The 20,816-nt window shown below is 30.5% G+C and overlaps 1 protein-coding gene across 2 annotated transcripts in view; it reads left to right on the top strand.

The window, feature by feature from the left end:
• LOC132942842 (TWiK family of potassium channels protein 18-like) overlaps positions 1-17,528 on the top strand; it is a 37,053-nt gene extending 19,525 nt beyond the window's left edge. The window contains exons 1-6 of one of the 2 annotated variants that reach the window (XM_061011499.1): positions 6,747-7,324; positions 8,911-9,211; positions 12,451-12,653; positions 14,845-15,153; positions 15,785-15,865; positions 17,135-17,528. In XM_061011499.1, coding sequence (XP_060867482.1) covers positions 7,022-7,324; positions 8,911-9,211; positions 12,451-12,653; positions 14,845-15,153; positions 15,785-15,865; positions 17,135-17,314 — 1,377 coding nt within the window. In that variant the 5' untranslated portion in view covers positions 6,747-7,021 and the 3' untranslated portion in view covers positions 17,315-17,528. Of the gene's footprint in view, positions 1-6,746; positions 7,325-8,910; positions 9,212-12,450; positions 12,654-14,844; positions 15,154-15,784; positions 15,866-17,134 lie in introns of those variants that run through there. The other variant, XM_061011498.1, reaches the window with a different exon arrangement.
• Positions 17,529-20,816: the final 3,288 nt, after the last annotated feature.

Consider the following 20,816-nt stretch of genomic DNA (forward strand, 5'->3'; position numbering starts at 1 on the left):
GAAGTATAGACTCAGGACCAGTGTTAGGAACAGATAACAAAAAAATCATCTGGATAAAGATAAAGATAACAACACTAAATTTTATCTAAGATACAGATAAAAGATAAACAAATCAAATTCATCTAACAAAAAGATAAAAGATAAAAATATTTTATCTAGATAATTATCTAAATATTTAAATAACAGATAATTTTAGAAATTAAAATTAAAACAACTAATTAAAAAATATATATATACCGTTATGTAAGTACACAAAATAATACACACACAAGAGAACCCATGGCTAACGGCCGTTCTTGCCGGGCGGGTGGTGGGGTCACCGGCCACTTTTCGTGTCACGTACTATTATTAATTAACAACATTGAAAAGATATTTACAAGTATTGTGTATTTGTGTATAATGTTTATTATTATTATACGTCATGTGCAATTAAAATTGGTTTAGAGATTGTTTATAGTCCATAGATTTTAGATTTATAATATAAAACATAAAACCCGAAATACATAAATAGCATCTCATGTATTGCTCATCAGACTTATTGTCATTAATTTCAGACGCATTGCAAATACGGAAAGAATAGACGGCTGGTTTATCTTTATTTCTCGATGAATAATATTATATTCTATGGAATTTTGTTTGGGACGGCGGTGGTTATAACTTGCCATCTGATCTATTATTCGTATTTTAATATTATAGTTTAAAATATTTATAAAATTCTGGGAATTTGACATATTTGTTGCGACAGTAATATACTAATATAGGCTAATTATATAAATTAATTAGTATATTATATTATATATTATTAACAGAATACAGAATATTAATTACTAATAAGTAATAAGTACTAAATAGGAATAATTTATAGTCTTTTCAGAATAACGTCATATATTTTTAGCCTTGGATGTTATTTTACGTACAAGTTGTGCCTCAGATAATGAGAATAAAAATGAAACATTTTCGAACAGATCTAGGTAATTTTCACCAAAAAATTTATCTTGTAAATTTATAATTTGTAATTTAAGTTAAATTTTTATCTAAAATAAATACTTAGATAAAAAAATAATTATCTGGATAATTTATCTAGATAAGTCCTAACACTGTACAGGACACATAATATTATTCTGTATGCTTAAGTCACTCGACATAGTGGCATTGATATAATAATATGAATTATGTTCTGAATTGTTCCCGGTTCATTCTGAGAACGTTGTTGCATCTACAACGTTCCCGGTTCATTCTGAGAACGTTGTTGCATCTACAACTAGGTAATAAACTACATAACCTATTATGCGAAACGTGTTGCGTTAAACCTATAATTAACCATTAAATACCTAGTACCTACCGGCTACCATAATGACTTATACTACATGCATCAAATACTTTTCACACTATTTCACACATGAAATACTCATTTGTGATAAATGATTACTAAAAAAACTATGGGTTAAAACCTATAAGTGTATCAAAACTATAATGTTCATTGTACAGTTGTATAATATCCAAGGAAAACAAGATAACTTATGCATTTGAATCATTAAAATACTTAACATTGAATTATTATTGACGTGATGACGTTACCTCCTTAATTGATTTGAATGAGGTATATTATATTTTGATGCAATATTAAAATTTGTAACACAAACAATTTCGTAAGATCATAAATTCGCTCTTTTGAATTGTATAACATACTATTATATAATCTTATTAAAATGTGTTCATAGAATGTGAGTGCAGTTAAAATGACTCCAAAGCAACAGTTATTAAAAAGGCAGCGGAAAATTGTAAAATTTGATTTCCTAAATAGTAAATAAATCATAACGAATAAAAATTATGAAATACCTAGTTAAATGAGAATAAATAATATTTATTGTACACAAACAAAAACAAAATAGTAATCTGGTCATATAAAATAAATTGTGTAAGCTCGTTTGTTGCTTGCTTAATAAATAATAATGATATTGTCATTTATCAACTATCAGTAGGTACTAAACATACAAATAAATACTAAGTATTATCAAACTTCAATCGATATTCCAAGTGAAAACATGAAATAACTATAATCTTCTTATTTTCTACTAAGCATTTATTTATTTACAACCACTATAATGCTATATTCAGAACTATATATTTTATTTAGAACTATAGGTATATATGTCATTATCAAAATAATATTGATGGTATATAGTTACTAGTTATCATAATAAATTTTAAATTGTACTTGGCAATGCATTTCAACAAATAATACATTAAACAAACTTAAACAAAAAGAAAAATGGAACGAGAATCTTTTGAAAACCAAAATAAAACAAATATTTCTACTTATATTTGTCTGTGTTTTTAAAATAATTAAATAATTTAATGTATAATTAAAATATTAAATATTTCATAGATTCCATTGCTATCAATTAGAGGTGTTCCGGGTACAGTTTTTACTTATAAACCGGGTACCGAGTATTTGTCGAGTAACAATATCTGTTAAAACCGAGTCTCGAGTACTGGTCGAGTAATAATTTTTATTAAAACCGAGTCTCGAGTACTAGTCGGGTAATATTTTTTTTTAAACCGAGTCTCGAGTATTGGTCGAGTAATAATTTTTTTTAAAATAATAATTATTAATTATATATTATATAGTATGAACTTCGTACCTTGTATACAACTTTCGTGATCAATCGTCACTCACAACTCATAAGCAGTAAGCCAGTAGGTAGACACTAGGAAGTAATCACTTTTATACATTTATGTATGAACAACCAACTGACAACTGAGAAATAAAGCAACAACTAACAAGCTACAAGTCTACAACCAACCCATAACAATATAATATTAAATATTAATAATATTATACCCATTGATTATAAATAGTAGATTTTAGATAAACAAGATAATATTGTCAATTGTCAACATTTATAATCGCTGTGCGTGGTAACTCTATTTTTAAATCGTTATCGGTAAACGTATAATTATTAATTACGTAACGATTTATAGTCATAACAACTAGCATGGTGGCCGGAGGGGCTAGTACTATTATAATTTTATAAAATATTTTCGTTTGGTCGATTGCGGGCACACATTTTTTTTTTTTTATTAATAACCCGGGTGTGCCGGGCTTATTAAACCGGGTACCGGGTATATTCCAGGGTAAAAATGTAGCTTTACACCGGGTACCGGGTACTGTCCAAGTCATCTTTTAATAATTCGCCGGGTAACGAGTATTAGTCGGGTACTGAATATGATACCGGGTACCCGGTTTGGACTCGATAGCCGGGTACCCGGAACACCTCTACTATCAATTATTATTGATGTTTACAATTGTTATTATTGGTCATCGGTGTTTGGTGCGACAATAAAAATATTATATTACCTATATAATAAACAATTTGTTTTCCTTTATTTAATCTTTCAATAATTTCCCATAGTAGGTATATTATATATTATAGATACTATTCAACACAGTAAAGTAGTTCATTCAAATATTATATTAGGCTTTGGTATATTAAAATATTTGAGTATGTGTTAAATAAAGTCAAACACAATCACATTATTTAAACAATTTAATCTGGATATCTAATCGATTTTAATCGCATACTTCATAATATGTAAAGGTCTAAAATTATTAAAATTTTTAAATAATATTCAAAAACTATCAACACTTCTTGTATCTCACTATCTCTTAGCAATACTATATATATATTATAGGTAGGTAGTAGGTACTTATAGAACCTATGCTATAATATTAAGTCCCATTCTGCGTCATTCCGTTTTTATTTATAGCTATAATATGTTTTGTATGCTTATAGTTTAATTGAACACAATTTAAAAATAATAATACATTCCATTTTATAGAACCACTGCCTAGTGTATATTAAACATTCAAATATATTTACGTTTGAATTGTTAAAGTGGACAATAATTACCTATTTTATTATTACAACTTTAAATAGATAGCAGATGACACAAAAATACAATTTTTCTCATAAATATTCAATGAGAAAATAATTTCTAAAATTAATATTTTTTTTAAAGAAAAGGAGTATTTCTAATATATATTTTAGATTTTATATTCTGAGCCGAGCGAGGAATGTAATGGTTTTACAATAATGTTTATTTCTTTTTCTTTTTTATTCTGTAAACACTTTTTTTCCCTCTAACTTTGCTCAAAAGTATCAAGTATAGCATCTTTTCTGAAAGGTAATGTTCTTGAGCTGGTACTTTAAAGAGGTCATTTTTCAATTTTCGAAACGCTACTCGAACTAAAAGCGGTTAAAAGAGAAAAAACGTACGATTTCACGATTTTATAATATAAAATAATTACGGACGACGTTTTCTACCAGAAATATTGCTTCAAATGAAAAATGACAAGAGATATTTTTTGTTGGATTTTGGATTTTGTTCCTCAAGGTTCAAAGTTCGGAAAATTTTAGCCATTTTTGAGCCATTTATAGACATTTTAATTTTTGAAGTTTTTTGTTGTGATTTGGTTAAAAACATTCGTAAAAACTTAAAATTGGGTTGTTTATTTATATTAGCCTTACCTAGACATGGTAAAATTTTCAAAACATTTGAGCGACTTATGAGCTTTTTCTTTTCTTTTATATTTTTTTTTCATTTGTATATTTCCTAATTTATTTTAAATTATAATTATAATTAAATAAATTACCTATTTATATAAATCGGTCTTAAGCTGTTCTAAAAACGCTTTTATTTATCACCATAGAAACGAGTAAAATTAAATAAAAAAGATTCTCTCGTCCGCTCAGAATCGTTTTTTATCGAATACAGTAAAATTACACTATCCTGTCCGAGGCCCGAAGGGACGATGGACAAACATCCACCACCGAAATGCGCTGACCTACTTTTTTTTCAAATACCGTAGTCAAATCATCTAAAAATTAATTGAATAGGTTAGACATGAAATGTTAAACAATTTTAAGAAAAAGAACGAATTGAAAATAAAATGTATTATTAATGGTAATATTATATATTATAGTGTGTTCAAGTTGTCCAAATCCAAATACAAAATATGTAAATTAATGGATTAAAGCAACATAAATATATATATACAAAAATGAAAGAGAAATCGCCTTTTCGTAACACAAATGTTTTATGCATATTGTACATGTACAAGTATATTTATGTTTGCGTTAAAACAAATAAACCACTTAACCGCGTAAAAACAATGTCTTCGAATAGTATGAATTATAAATGAGAAACGCTAGTGTTGAATAATTTGTACCCGAAATGAATAGTTCTTAACAGTACCAGTTCGAATTCGAATTTAAGATGAACAATATATGGTTTGACGCTTAGACATGGAATTTTCGATATATTATATTGTTTTTTTTTTGTTTTGCGAAGCGTTTGTTTCAATACAATAATATTGTATAGCGTGAAATGATTATTCAGAAGGTTCTCACTAAAACTAAATGGCTTATAAACAAAAATATTACCAACAAAGAATAACTACGTCTCACGTGCCTATTTGTTTATAAGTTATAACACGTTATAACACAACGACTTAAGTGCTAAAATATTAATAAAACTTTCTACTCTATTTTGACATCGGTGACCAATGCTCAATATAATATATGATTATATTATGAAATTCTTTGAAATAAATGTTTGGTCAAAGTACAACATTATATTATAATGTATAATAATTTATTATTTATAGTTGAATAATACTAGTTCATGTCACGACTACGAGATTAAAATTGAAAATCAATAATAGCTTATAGTTTTTAGTTCAAGAAATTTGTGATATTAGGTCAGTACTGTTGATCGTCTCAAATATACACTAAATCTTAAAATATTCACTAAAAAAGTTGTAAAATTAGGATTACATTCCCTTATGATGATGAAATGTTTGTAAATATAAATTTCTAGAACTTTGGAATTGTATTCGTTAAGTTTTAAAACGAGTTTGTCACCTATACGTCAGCTTTGCCCCAGAAAAATAAAAACATGTGAATGCGATAGGATTCTAGCTCTAATATACGGCCAATAAGAAGTATAGCCGGTATAGGTAATTGTTTAGTGCAAGTACTGCAACATTGCCAATCGGGCATTGAGAAAAGTTATTTTTATAAAATTAGCACGTATGATAAAGATGTGTGTACACACGTACGATGTGGATATATGATTGGGAGCTAAGGACCGGTAAAATGGACGACAACCGTCTTAAATCACCATTACAGTAATATTTTGTTATGGTGGCAGCCATTGTCACTTGTATTTGCATATTTGTTTGGAAAGTAAATTAGAGGAATCTGGATTTGATAATACGTTTTTGTTTCAAGGGGTCCGTATATTATCATAAAGGGTTGTTGGTCTTCATATATTGTGCAGGTATTTTTAAATGTCTATGGAATATTTTGAATAATTTATAAAAAAAAAAAATCAAATTTTTATATTTTATGTGATTAACTAACAAATATCTAACTTTTTGAAAGTTTTCAAAGTAAAAAAATACATCTTATTTTGAAAAAATACGTTTTTTCTATATTATTATCAATAATGTATCATACATTTTTTTTTTACTACATTCAACTTATATTATTACATATTTCACAGCATATTATTCGATACCGTTCATATAGTTGAAATTAAAAAAAAATTCCATCTTGCAATAATTCGTAAGCACTGCTGATAACAGTGTTTACGACGAAAATCGAGCAGTAACGGTATGACGAACAGTAGACTGCGCGCATGCTAGCCGCCGCTTTTCGGTTATATTTAACCAGATTCTATTTATACGTGGCCAGGCATTTCTCTGGCTGTGACACAGATTCAATGTTTTTTATATGATGTGCCGTGTCAGTAGAGCGACGCTGGAACGGCCAGTGGTCAACGGTTTTGGTGGCGGTGGCGTTAGCGGTGACGACGAGTTTGATTTTAAAAAAGTTATACGATACCTGCATATCCAATTACTATAACACCACGTAAGATTCGCTGTCCGTCACAAAAATATCTCTGCATTGACATTGTTACACCGATCGATCCCGGTCGCGAACGCCACCCGACGATGAAGAAAAGCGATGATGACGACGACGACAACAACGAGAGTTGTTACACGGATTACGAGACTGATGGCTTCTGGAGTTCGGAGAAAACTCTAATGGAATCCGTACAGGGAAAAGGGGCCGCGAACACATCGACGACCACCCGGAGGAGAAAGAAGAAGAAAAAGGTCAGGGACCGAGGAGATGGTAAGAAGTTGAACGTGGCCGGAACAGGCATAAGACACCAATGGCGATGTTTCCTGCAGGAGAATGACGACGAGTGGCGAAAGTTCTGGAACGCCGGACGCAAATGCTTTATCAACACGGTATAGTTAAACGTGGTAAAGTTGTGTGATGGGTTATGGCGGCGGTTATGTGAAGGATGGGGGGGGGGGGTCATTGTTCGGACGGCGTCAAATAATCGATCGCGCCGGTGGCTATTCCGTCTGCAGTAGCAGTGGTTGGCCGTAGTTCCTATATGCGATTACCCAATAAAATTTTTTTTCGCACCAACCGATTTACGCGCTGCGGCACAGTAGTAAAACAAAAATGTTCTATATATGGGTTCGAAGTGTTTTTCCATCTTTCAAAAGACTTACGACAATCCACGAAAATACCGTATTATAGACAGCTTATTTTTACTTCGATTCTGAGCAATGTGAGCAATGTGAGCAATATATTATATTAATGGATTTACAATACTTGGGGTGTTTTTACTTTTTTTTTATCAATGTGCATAAGCGTCGAAGGTTCTTCGTATTGTATGCGTCGATATTTGGTATTTTAAAGAGCTCATTTTTATTGAGTGGGTAATTCCGGTCCGCGTTACGTTACGTTTGGCTTATACCTGAAAATGGTTCTTTTCCTGGATAAAAATTTACCGATGATTGATGCGTCTCCACCGCCGTCTTCTGTTACGTTATATGACCACCACATTAAATATAATTATATAAATACATCTGTTGAGATCGGGCTGATGGATATGCGCTAAGTTGTAGAGTTTTTTTGGTCCGAATTTCGAGGTCCTTCCCCGTGGTGGAGGCTGGAATCGATTAGACATCATGGACGGCTATACTGCAAAAAAATTAGTTGCGTCCCGCGATAATAAAATATCTTCCTAATTGCGGTCCGGTATATTTTAGGGTATATACCAATTGCGGCCCATGTTGTTTTTGTGTACAAACTAATTAAAAATATCATATATTACGTAACTTTATTCTACCTCCCATTTCTACACAGACTTATAGACACATAGCATCATTACTACAGGTAGATTAAAAATATTGTTTTGCAGTTTTCATTTAAATATTTATCATATTTAAAAAAAAAAAATTAATATAATGTCACTGGTAAAAACTTATCTCATATTTATTTTTTTATAATTTTGAATTTGTTAATATTAAACAGTCGACGGTAATATTATATCATGATGGACTTGTCTTAAAATGATATATATCATACAATAAAACATTAATATGGTATGTTATAAAACTGTATAATGATTGTCGACTGTCATTCTTATTAAACATGTTAATAATATACCTATTATATTATATTTATCGATATGAATGTATTGATAGGTACATCTTAAAATGATAAATATTTATCGGGCCGCTATCGCGAAAAAACTCGGACTGCAAAAATTCGGATTAAACCTTTTTTCGTAGTAATCTTTGGGACGCAACTAGTATGCAGCCGAAACTACGAAGGCTGACGGGTTTGGTCATAAGGGCTGGGTTCGGGAATGGTAAGGGTATACCTAATGGTAAGGGTTTAGGGAATGGTAAGGGTATACCTAATGGTAAGGGTATAGGGAATGGAGACCTCGAACCGTGCAGCGTAATTCCCCCCGAACACTTCCTGTACGCCTGTATACCTGACGTGGTCTATTGCTCGTGACCAATGCATATAGGTGATACTGGTGGTCATGTGCGGCGTGGGAGGTATGGTGTTCCGTTACACGGAAGGCGCTTTCGAGTCGTTCTACAAGTGCGGCGTGAAGCGGGTGAAGCGCGACTTCTTGGACGGGCTGTGGACGGACAGCCGGCGGATGGGCGCGGACGAGTGGAAACAGAAGGCCCGCCGGAAACTGGTAGAGTTCGAGGAGCAGCTGCACGACGCCTTTGAGGCGGGCACGACCACGTACAGCGGCCGCAGCTCGTGGAGCTTCGTCAACTCGGCCATTTACTGTTTCACCGTGGTCACGACCATAGGTAATTCACTCATTTCACAGCCCAGCCCCTGACACACCGCCTGACTCGTCTGTCGGCCCTGGACCCTGGCGATGTTTTTCCGTTTCGCAAACCGATCAAAGCTTACCGCAGCGTTCTAGCGATATTTAATATAACGGTCTATATATTGCAGACACCTCCCACCACCGGATTCGGTCCAATCCGTTATCCCGATTCAAAAATATAATTTATTGCAGCAGTAGATAATCCAAATGAGAGTTTTAGAGATCCGATCCGTTTGCTTTAATATTAAAATAGTGTTTTAGATTAGCATTAAGTATAAATTACTAATCGAGCACGGAAAACTCCCTATTTTAAATACAATAATATTTGTACAATTATGCCTAATTTTCAAAATATTCATCATAAAATAAAATACAACAACTGCAATTTAATTTCTGGATTTCGAACCGGTCATTGTAATCTAGATTTTCTCAGTAGTTCGTAACAGTATTTTTCCATCAGGATTTGATAATGATTTTCAAACTAATTAAACCGCAGCCAGCATGTGGGTGTATGAGGTATTGGAGAGCAGGATTTGTACTTTGAGGCGGGGACGTGTCTACTTAACGGTTTTTGTAATTTAATCAAGCTTTATAGTTTATACTCACGCAGCAAAACTTTATACGCTCACGTCCTCCGATGGTAATATTTTTCATCCAGCAAATTAATTGAAAAATGAATGTGTTTTGTAGATATGACGTACATTTTTATCACACGTTTGACCGGATACTTCGGTCGGTTCTTTTTACGGCCCTATTCCGCGTTTTTCTAATATACACTGTGACGGCTGGTATAATAATCGTGTAACACGTACAACATTAAATATATATTTTATATATTATACAGGTATATATTATGATGAAGTTGCGAAAAGGTTTTGACTACATTTTAACGGTGCAATAAACACAGTTCACCTGTGGTCTTATCACACCGAAAATTAATCATATTTATCACGAACACTATAATATATTGCTATCTTTTCGTTAGAGTCTCCCCGTAAATAGCGCAATAAACATATTTCACAGTAGAAACACTAGAGACATAACACTAATAAAATACGATCAATCATTTTTTGTGATTTTTGTAAGGCCTGGGAGTTACTTGAATTTTAATCTGAGGCTATTTCAAGTACAATTATCGTGTTTTGGATAAAATTGTTGTATTTTTTATATAAATATTATCTGAAAATCAAAAATCCGTTGTTGACACATTTTTATCTAATCAAATACTTTTGATACTTAAAAAATATCAAAGTTTTTATATTTTACTGTGATAGAATAAAATGATAACAATTAGAAAGTCGCTATACTCAATGGCTAATACTGTTAAGTTATTTGATCATAAGGATTTATTGGTATATTGTACATAGGTATTTACTATTTATATGATGAGTTGCATGTAGGTATAAACTATAAAAACAATAGTTAATTATACCAAAAATCTAATTAAATTGTCCTAAGTCCAATGTACCCACTTTAGACAAATTATTGGTGTTTGATGTTTGATGTTTGGACAAGAAGAATGATGTGAAGGTGAAGTTATAATTTTATCTCGGCGCCCATTTTCCACATATAATAAATATTCACTATGGCTCTTTTCGTCTAAACTTTAAACGGTTCATAAATCAATCTGATCTACCTCCCACAGTACAATATATTTTTGTTGTACTGCTGAGTAAGTGTTAAGCAGAAACTGCTAAAATTCTAGTCTTTCAATATTAATTCTTCTAGCGACTAGACCCGAAGGCAATATATTTATAATTTACACCCAAAAACTCGTTAGTCGTTGTTCCATCGATTGATGTACAAAATTACAAATATGCGCAACAACAACAAAACAACATTACCTACATGACGCTGATTACACGCAAAATACAATATTCGTGCCCACGTAGAAAATCTGAATACATTATAATATTATTATGTCCTGTAAATAATAATAATAGTAATAATAATAATAATAATAATAATAATCTTCTAGTTGAATCAATTCCATTATGTCTCGTATTACTAACTTTGTCCATTATGCATGTTAATATCCGTTATAGATTCACATAGTATAATCCATTGTTATACCGAACTAAAGAATCCAAACATCCCTCAGGTATAAGGTGTATTGAACGATATTAAATACTATTAATATTACGATGGCCCAGTAAAATATAACATTGTAAATGAAACAAATTGGAAATAACAAGTGTAATAACATGTAATTACATGTTACTTTATGTGTATTTAAAATGTATGCTACATAGTATTGTTCGTTTTTGTTTGACCTACAATAAGTAGTTAACATGTGTAAAGTACACATTTTCAAATGAAAATTCCGTTATAAATGTATGTATGAGTATATGACGATGACGTATGCGTAATTATGTAGAATTAATTACATGAATATTTCAACAAATTACTTTCTTATATACATACGTAGGTACATATTATTAAATAATATGTATTCAAATTTAAATTTCTTAACTACTAAAACATTTTACAAACTGATAAGAAACGAGTAGATTTAATTAAACAGGCAGAGTTCAACAGTTATATTTATAATTTTAAACTTAAATTTGTCAAAATTGGATACACTTAAGACTTGTTAGATCAGTAGCCACTAGCCACACATAAAATATAATAGTCGACACACGAAATATGTAAAATGTCGGGTCAAACGATTTATAAATTTATAGTTATTTTAAAAATGTAATTTGAACATAATATTAAATTATTGATAGGCAATACAAATGGTTCATAACTGTTCATAATAATATGATATTTTTCTTAGCATATTTTCCTCGTAAACACAGTACAGCATTTGGTGTACAGTGTAACTAATACTTATACATATTATCTACATTTTACATGTTAAACGTAAAAATCGTAAACTCGTTAACTACACTGACGTTTACCAAGGCCGGTAATGCAGAATGCTTGAAGACTATGCAAACTGTGTCGTCAAACAGATCCATAAAATACAAGACGACACAAAATAAGCTTCGCAAAAACACTTTGCACACAGCACTGATATTCACTGGTCATTATAATTATTTATAGTAATCCATATTGAAAGTTTTAAACATTTTCGTTTTTTTTCATTGTTTATTAGGTATTGGGTATATATACTATATTTATTATTTTTTCATATCTCGTAAAAAATACTGCAGACAATTGGGCGCGATCCTTATAAATTAGATAACTCACAATTGATTTTCATTATTTCAGGTTACGGTCATATAGCTCCGTCGACGAATACTGGTCGGCTGATTACCATTGTGTACGCAATATTTGGCATACCGATATTCCTTATTTTGTTAGCCGATTTCGGAAAAATGTTCACCAGAGGCATTAAATTTCTCTGGGCGTTCGTCCGACGTCTATACTACACCGGCAGCTGTCGAAAAGTTCGCAGAACTGCGCCAGTTCAAGTAAGTAAAAATAATTTCCATGACCATACTAAACCTTAAACTCCACGAACCGTATAGCGTACAATAGTGCTATCACTTATGAATGACTTGTGAATTTAGACTATGCGAATCTGAAACTTAGATCGTTCATAAAGGACACGCATGACTAATAAACTATTTCATTTCAAAATATTTTATGCATTTTGGTAACAGTAATGCGAGTAATACTGTGAGGACAACGTGAAATGTCTACTATTCATGATTAAACGACCTTTGTACATTGTATAAATATATGTTATTACGTTAATTACGTTAAATTACACGTTTATAATGTAAATATGTACAGCCAAAATATAATATCAGTGGCCTGTTGCGTATTATTAAATTACCAATTAGGTACTTTATTCCATGATTCTGTCGTATAAAATAGTAATTAAAAATAATATATCTAACAGTTCAAAATGTTGGTTGTGATGTATGAGGGTAAATAATAGGTGTTAATGGTAGTTGACCGTGATGACGTGAAAATGATATTTTATTTATTTCAAAATAATTATAGTATAGGTATTTTATAAAACTGCAGGGACAAAAACAACAATATAACTTTATACTACCGGTGTACTAAATAAATATAAAATTATCAATCAGTGGGAGAATTTTAAATTAAATTATTATTTACTTACCAAACATAAGTTTCTATTGTGATAATTTAAAAAGTTTAATCGTTTTGTACTGTAGATAAAATAAATGTATTAAATATATGTTAAAATACTTTTATATAGGTGGGTAGGCAAATATATTTGTTTTTGCGTGTATTTTTAATATATTAATTCAAAACATAATATTTTATTAGAAATTAGAAATTATATTGGAAAGTGTCGAAAATGTAATATGTTTTTGACAAGTATTCACTTTTGTTTCTCTTGATACTATATTGTGTACTAGATATCAAAGTTGTTAATTCATTAAAAAATATCCTTTTACCATTTCAAATATTTTTAATTTTCTTGTACCTACGTCAAGACTATACGCTAGACTATACACTGTTTACCCAATTTGGTTGTAAGTTAATACGACGAAATGTATAATAGTTATTACAATGTATAGTAAAATAACAGTATAATAACCACAACACTCAGTAATATTATATTAGAATATTATATAAAGTTTGCTGTTCCTTTTTAAGTATAGCATTTAAAAATTAAAACAAGCGCGAGGGTTAAAAATATACAAAAAAAAAAACTACCTATATAACTCGTTTCATAAAAAAAGTATTTTTTCTCTTATCTACAGTAACCACATTAAAATAAGAGATTGAGGGTATCATTTGATTTGATAGGTCATTGCATTTCAAAAGTGGTAGTAATTAATTAAAAGATATAATGGACGTTGAATTCTTTAAAACAAAAAATGGCGTTAATGTTTCGTTTCGTATTTCAATTGACCAGTAGAAAGCATGTGAACAGTAATACAACGAAGACATTTTAATTGTTTGTGTTTCCATAAAATGTACAAAATAACTTTTAAAGGCTTTTAGAAGTCGATTACTTTATAATCCCCGAATTTAAACATTGAAATCTAATTATTGATTTTAAATTAATTTGGTACAGTGTGTTCGATATTATGTTGTTTACCAAGCACGTGGACATTAAATACTATTTAAACGATTATTGAAATCAAAGCCACATTAAAATTTAAATATTTAGCGAAACCAAGCATGGAAATATAATACTATCATTATATTTTATCGATTAACTTTTATATTTCGATGTAGGTATTTTATGTCAGAGAATGAGAGACTCGACAAATATTTAACTAAATCCCTTCTCGTTCATTCGTTATGTTTTTACCACTATTTAAAATTATGAAAAACTTTTCCTGAATAAGAGGTAACTTTTCGTAAAATATTAAACCGATTTTAAATGAATAGCACCATGCCCAGTGGTAGCTGAGAGGCAAAATATGATGAATAAGGTGAAATTTTCCACGCTTTTGTTTTAAATATCCAGCCGCTTATTTTAAGCCACTTTAACCATTAGAACCAAACGTGCAATATATTTTATGCGTTACGAAAGTGTAATATGTACAAAATGTATTTCGGGAGTTAACCCTCCCCTCCCTCCTATATTCTAATATACATCACAGTTTTCCGGTGTTTTATTCCTCCGAATTGTTGTAACAAAACGCAACACTGACCGTTTTTTTTTTCCAGGAGGTCATGAAAGGCGTACAGATGATGTACGACATTACCAAGTTCCGGAGGCCAAGCAACATGTTCGGCGGGGTTCCGGACAGTCAGTCCGGATTTCCTCCCACGTCCCCTAGCACGCCGGCCCTCAGCGTGTACACAATCGACGACGAGTTCAACCTACCCGTTTCGGTGGCGTTCATGATGCTGGTAGTGTACATCGTAATTGGAGCAATCGTGTTCTGTTTCGAGGAAGGATGGGGATTTTTTGAATCCTTCTATTTCGTCTTCATATCCATGTCGACGATCGGATTCGGAGATTTCGTGCCCAAGGTTCGTCGATGACCCATTGGTTAAGATTTCTCAGATCGTTTATTACATCTGACAATCTTCATAATATGATTTTAATAGAAGAAATTTATCATTTTTCGATTTTTTTTTTAATTTGTGTCAAATTATAATTATTTCTTTTGGGGGTAGAACTAGGATCAATGTCGATTTTATTTATTGATGTACATATTGTACATAATATTATAAGAAAATAATCAAATAATAAATATAGTTTTTGAGATTGCATACAATCAAGCATAATTAAGAATTTAAATGTTTTAGCTGAATGTATAACTGTCATTTGTTTTTGGTTAAATATGGTCATTCAGAAGTTAATATTCATAAGAAAACGGCCTAACCTGTAAATCATTAACAATTTCTCTCGATTTTTTTTCATACAAACGTATTTTAATGATTCTTCATAACACGGGATGGTATAGGTATGAAAAAAACCGATAGTATAAATACTATTTAAAATAGGTTTTAAGCAAATTAATAATTTGAAAAAAAAAATAGTATTCTTATACTCAAAGTATTGCCACAAATTCTTCATTACCGCTCAATATTTTGATAATAATATAAATTGTTTTTATATTTATTTCGTAACCATTAATATTGAACATTTGTTTCACAGAACCAACTCGTGATGATTGTGTCTATCGTATACTTGGTTTTCGGACTCGCACTGACGTCTATGTGCATAAATGTCGTACAGGTAAGAGTTGACAATTTCGTTTTTTCATAGAGGATTTTTATTTAAAAAGTATTGATATTTAAATATTATTATAAGGCTTTGCTGTTATCATAAAATACTTGTAGAATTTAATGCCCGTAGAGAAATATCGTTCCCTTGTCCATCCGGTCGCTGTTGCGAAATTATATACGAACGATCGTTAAAATTGTAGGAAACAAAAACCGGCTAACAAACGTATTTTTAATCATATCCGTCCGTGGCTCCGAGCTATATTATATTTTTAATATGCGTTATTCTTCAATCTTCATACTACTCCCTACCCACAGTCATAAGTATATTAACTATATATACTATTATATGTACCCGGGACCGTTCCCGGGGCGAATTTCGCATTCGGTATATTTTTTTTACAATTAATATTAATGCATGTGATTAAGACGAATACGCTAAATCTATTACGGCGAAATTTTTGATGGATTCGACCTATTATTCTTTCAACGAGATACCGGGTTTTTCCCATGAGATCGTTTTTATCAACGGACATGGTATGTGCTCTTTATTACGCCTAGCTTATGAATATATGCAAGTTTCCGGGTGTCCCGACCGTCTCTGGATTATTAATCGTACAGTATATGTATATTACATATTATATTTGCGGTACCTACAGCGCAAGAGGATTTCGGTTCCTGTAAATGTGTACGTTGCATTATTAATTAAACAGTATGTGGCATAACGATATTTCCTACCCGTGGAATGCGAAATCCAAAGGATAAACCTTCTGGCCGTTGTTATTATTTATTTTGGACGCACCACACAGCACACGTACCGCGAGCCGACATTTTTAATGTAAGACACTCGTTTTTACCGTCGATGTTATAATGTTTTGGGATGAAAAAATTATTATTATTATATTCGAGGTAGGTAGGACAGGAACTAACTCGTGATTTGACGTTTTTGGAAAAATATTAAATTTAAACACTTTTAATCGTTGTGATAACTGTTTATTAGCCGTTTTAGGGTTTTAACATTTTATAAATTACATGAAAATTAGGAAAAGCCATCGATCATCATTCGTGATAACTCAAAGTAAATTTTTTTGATTAAACTGTTTTAATCATTGAACCAAATTGTTTAAGGGTTTTATCATTATATTATCATTAAGCACGTTTTAGACGATCAAAGTCATTAGTGCCGAATAATTTTACTATAGGATCTCGTCAAAACAAAAAAAAATCTTTTATGTATACAATACAATACATTATACGATTTGATGTTTATATTATATTTCAGGAAAAGTTGCAGAATTCGTTTAGACAAGCGACGACTAAAATAAGTGCAACAATTGGTCTCGGGTTACCACGGGTAGACAATAACGAGCCGGCGCCTATCGTGGTGGACGACATGATAACCATCGACGCGGACATGACAACAATCGATACGGACGCAGTTACCGATAACGACGATGACTGATTTTTCTTTTTTTCATTTCAACGATGTACGATGACCAAGTACAAATTATATTATTATACGAGATGAGGGACTCGATGTTATAGTATCCCTTGGTTGTATACAATATATAATAACGACGACGAACTCTTCCGAGTACAGTAAAAATGAAAAAATAATAATTGTATATAATATATATATATATATAATCAATATAAAATCGGTCAGTTTTTTTTCATTCCTCTTTTCTGTGTTATTTTTTAATATTTTACGACCTGTCACATTTTTGTCAGCACACTGGTGCATTAAGAATTATTACAACACAGTGGGTGCAGTACAAAAATGAATTAGCTGCACTTCGCTAATTTATAACGTACAATTACAAACATAGTAGGCAACAAATGTCACGTATGCATGTGGGAAAATAATCAAATCGTAAGCAAGACATTAATAACCATAATGGTACGTCAATACAATATTATATGTACTTACGATTTACCCACGCAAAACCGTTTAGTTAATTTGCATATTTTAAAATGCATCAAGTATTTTAGTTTCGGTGTCTCGATCTGACATTAGGTATATGAGAACTTTACATTAATAAAATAATGAGTAATAAGTTATTACTAATATATATATTATATATTGTGTATCGTACATTGTTCTTCACGTGTTCTTTAGACATGCTTACGATTTTAGAGATCTCAACCAATTTGAAAGTAATAAATAAATCATAGATATTAACAAATTAATATTGAATGTTGCCGGTTGTTTAGTTTACTTTGAACTCAATTTGTGTACTAAATACTAAAACCAGAAATCGTGGGCGTCATATTTTGGGGAATGGCAGGGTGTACTCTGATACCCGTATTTTTTTTAAAGTTTTATTAGTGATCACTAAATTTACAAACCAAAGATAATAATTATTTATAAACAAAAAAAAATTCTGTTTCCATCGACCATCGTGAATCTCAATATAATTGTGCAAACACCACTTTCAAATTCAAATTTTGGAAAATTCTTTCTTGGTACACACTTACATAGGTTAGGTACGAATGTAGCTACCGTGAAAGTGACATGTCTCAAGCTATCATTGTTTAGGTTCTACGCTGATCAGTCAGTGAGGACGCGTTCGATTATATTATATTATAGCCATCCCACCCGGCGTTGCCCATGTCAAATGATACTAGTTTGTGATTATGCAAGCAGTATAATAATATTATCGGGTAGATTGTGAACCCCGCGAGGTGCGTTCGTAACATAGACGTATAATATTATATAGTGTATATTATCCGAATATCAAATTCTTATCTAGATTTACCAATCATTCGGATTACCCTTATTTATGGATTCGGTTTTTTTATATGATCTAGCGCAAAACGACACCAGTAATCGAAATGCGTCGGAAATAAGTTATATTTAAAAAATGTAGTAGAAATTAAATTCATTAGTAAATAAAAATGCAACATTGAACGGACAAATGTATTCGGATAATCCGAATATGCCCATCACAAATACCTATACATGCTAGAAAAAGAAACGAATCCGGTCGTTTTGTAGTTATTCGAAAAAATGTCTATTCAAGAGACTTATAATGAAATTTCTACCTATATATTATATATTATATAGTTGCCATATATAATATAGAAGAAATTAACGAAGGAAAAATAGACTGAAATGAAAAGAAATTGGCCTGTTTAAACTTTGGCATCCCTATTAAAAGACTCAAATTATGACAATGTCAGAAATTTCACGTTTGTATTCAAAAAAAAAGCAAATAACTCTGAAGTCCAAATCATATGTAAAAAAATGCCTATATAAATTTTTAATTTATAAATTTTGTTCGAATCACAAAAAAAGGTTGAAAGCTGTATAACAACAATAAATTATTATAATATATCACAATGAACCATACCTAATTAATTTATAGCATAAAATACTACTGTAGTGAAATAAAAAATATTACTATCATTATAAAAATTAAAAGTATATAAATTATAAATTATAATATATATAAACGTGTTGGAAATAAGTAATACGTTAATGTGCTTATGTAAATTGCTAATTGCTATACATTAAAGAAACTTAATAGAAACCTTACCGTTCTAAATCAATTAACGCCTTACCTGGATGACATAAAAAAGGCTTAATGTTGTCTAGAGGCTAATAGAATTTTTAAAAACTGGATAGTACATTTTTTTGTAGGACAAATTATTTGAAAAAAAGCATAATAACTTTCTGACGTCCGTCTAAGTTTTATTTTTATAACGTTTAAATTTTTCATAATTTATGAGATATAAATATTATGGGCACCTTATTTTGCTAAGTTCACTTTATTTTCGTACTTAAAACAACTTAGTCGGAGTTTCGTTGAAATTTATTAGGTGGCTAAACAGTCAACTCATAATTACGCTGTTTTCACTTATACTATAAGTATTATTATTATTATTATTATTAAACTATAATAGCACACACTTTATCACTAATATTATTATATACTTATAATAATATCTCTAATTGAGGATAATATAATAATTTAAAATTTGTAGTGATAATATAATTTTAATATTATCATCATATATCTAATTGTTTTTATGTTAGGTAAATTGAATTCCACTGTCAGATAAGACAAGGTAAATTTAATAAATTTCTACCCTGTCGTAATTCTGCCCTAGTTTATAATACCTATGATAATATTAGTAATTAGTATTACCTAGAATATATCATTAGAAAATGGATGTTTATTTGTAGCTACCTATATACTACAGAATAAACTCTTCGACAGTTTTATATTCAGAGTGGATTACGGATATGTATTGGTTTTATAATAATGCATGTTTTGATTTTTTTTTTTGTCTGTCATTACATCTTGGAACAGTGATAACGCTTTGGTTTTCAATTTTGAGAGTAGACTCTGGTAGAAAAAATGGTTCTAATTTGTACTTTGAAGGGGTCAAAAGTTATAAAATCGATTTACTTAATTTAAATATAACCGGGAAAAAACAAAACAAAATAAAAAAAAACAGCAATTTATACGCATAAAATGTTGTTTTTTTTTGTTAACTCAAATATAACTCTAGAAACTTGAAATTTTCATTGACTAATCAAAATATTAGCATTTACTATATACAAATTTTGTAGTTATAGTTAAAATTATAGTTTTTTTTTATATTTATGCAGGATTTAATACAAGGCTGTGAGATATTGTTACAATATCAGTTTAATAAAATTTTAAAATACGTAAGCAAGATTTTTTTTATAAGCATTTAAAGTTCAAATTTTGACAACATTTATCAAATTAAAAATGTACAAACTATTTTGCAGTTAAATATTTATAAAATGTTCAATAAGGATTGAAAATTTAAAACAAGGTTACACGTAAGTACTTCATACTGTAACCAAAAAAATATCTAAAAAATATATTAAATTTCTTAAGAGTTTTGGTAATACTCAAGGAGTATCTTGTAGAGATACAAAACTCTGTTTGTCAAATGACCACTATCCTTTTCTCTTGTAAATTATTTAC

Source organism: Metopolophium dirhodum, chromosome 4 (assembly GCF_019925205.1).
Source record: "Metopolophium dirhodum isolate CAU chromosome 4, ASM1992520v1, whole genome shotgun sequence".
NCBI classification, from domain to species: domain Eukaryota; kingdom Metazoa; phylum Arthropoda; class Insecta; order Hemiptera; family Aphididae; genus Metopolophium; species Metopolophium dirhodum.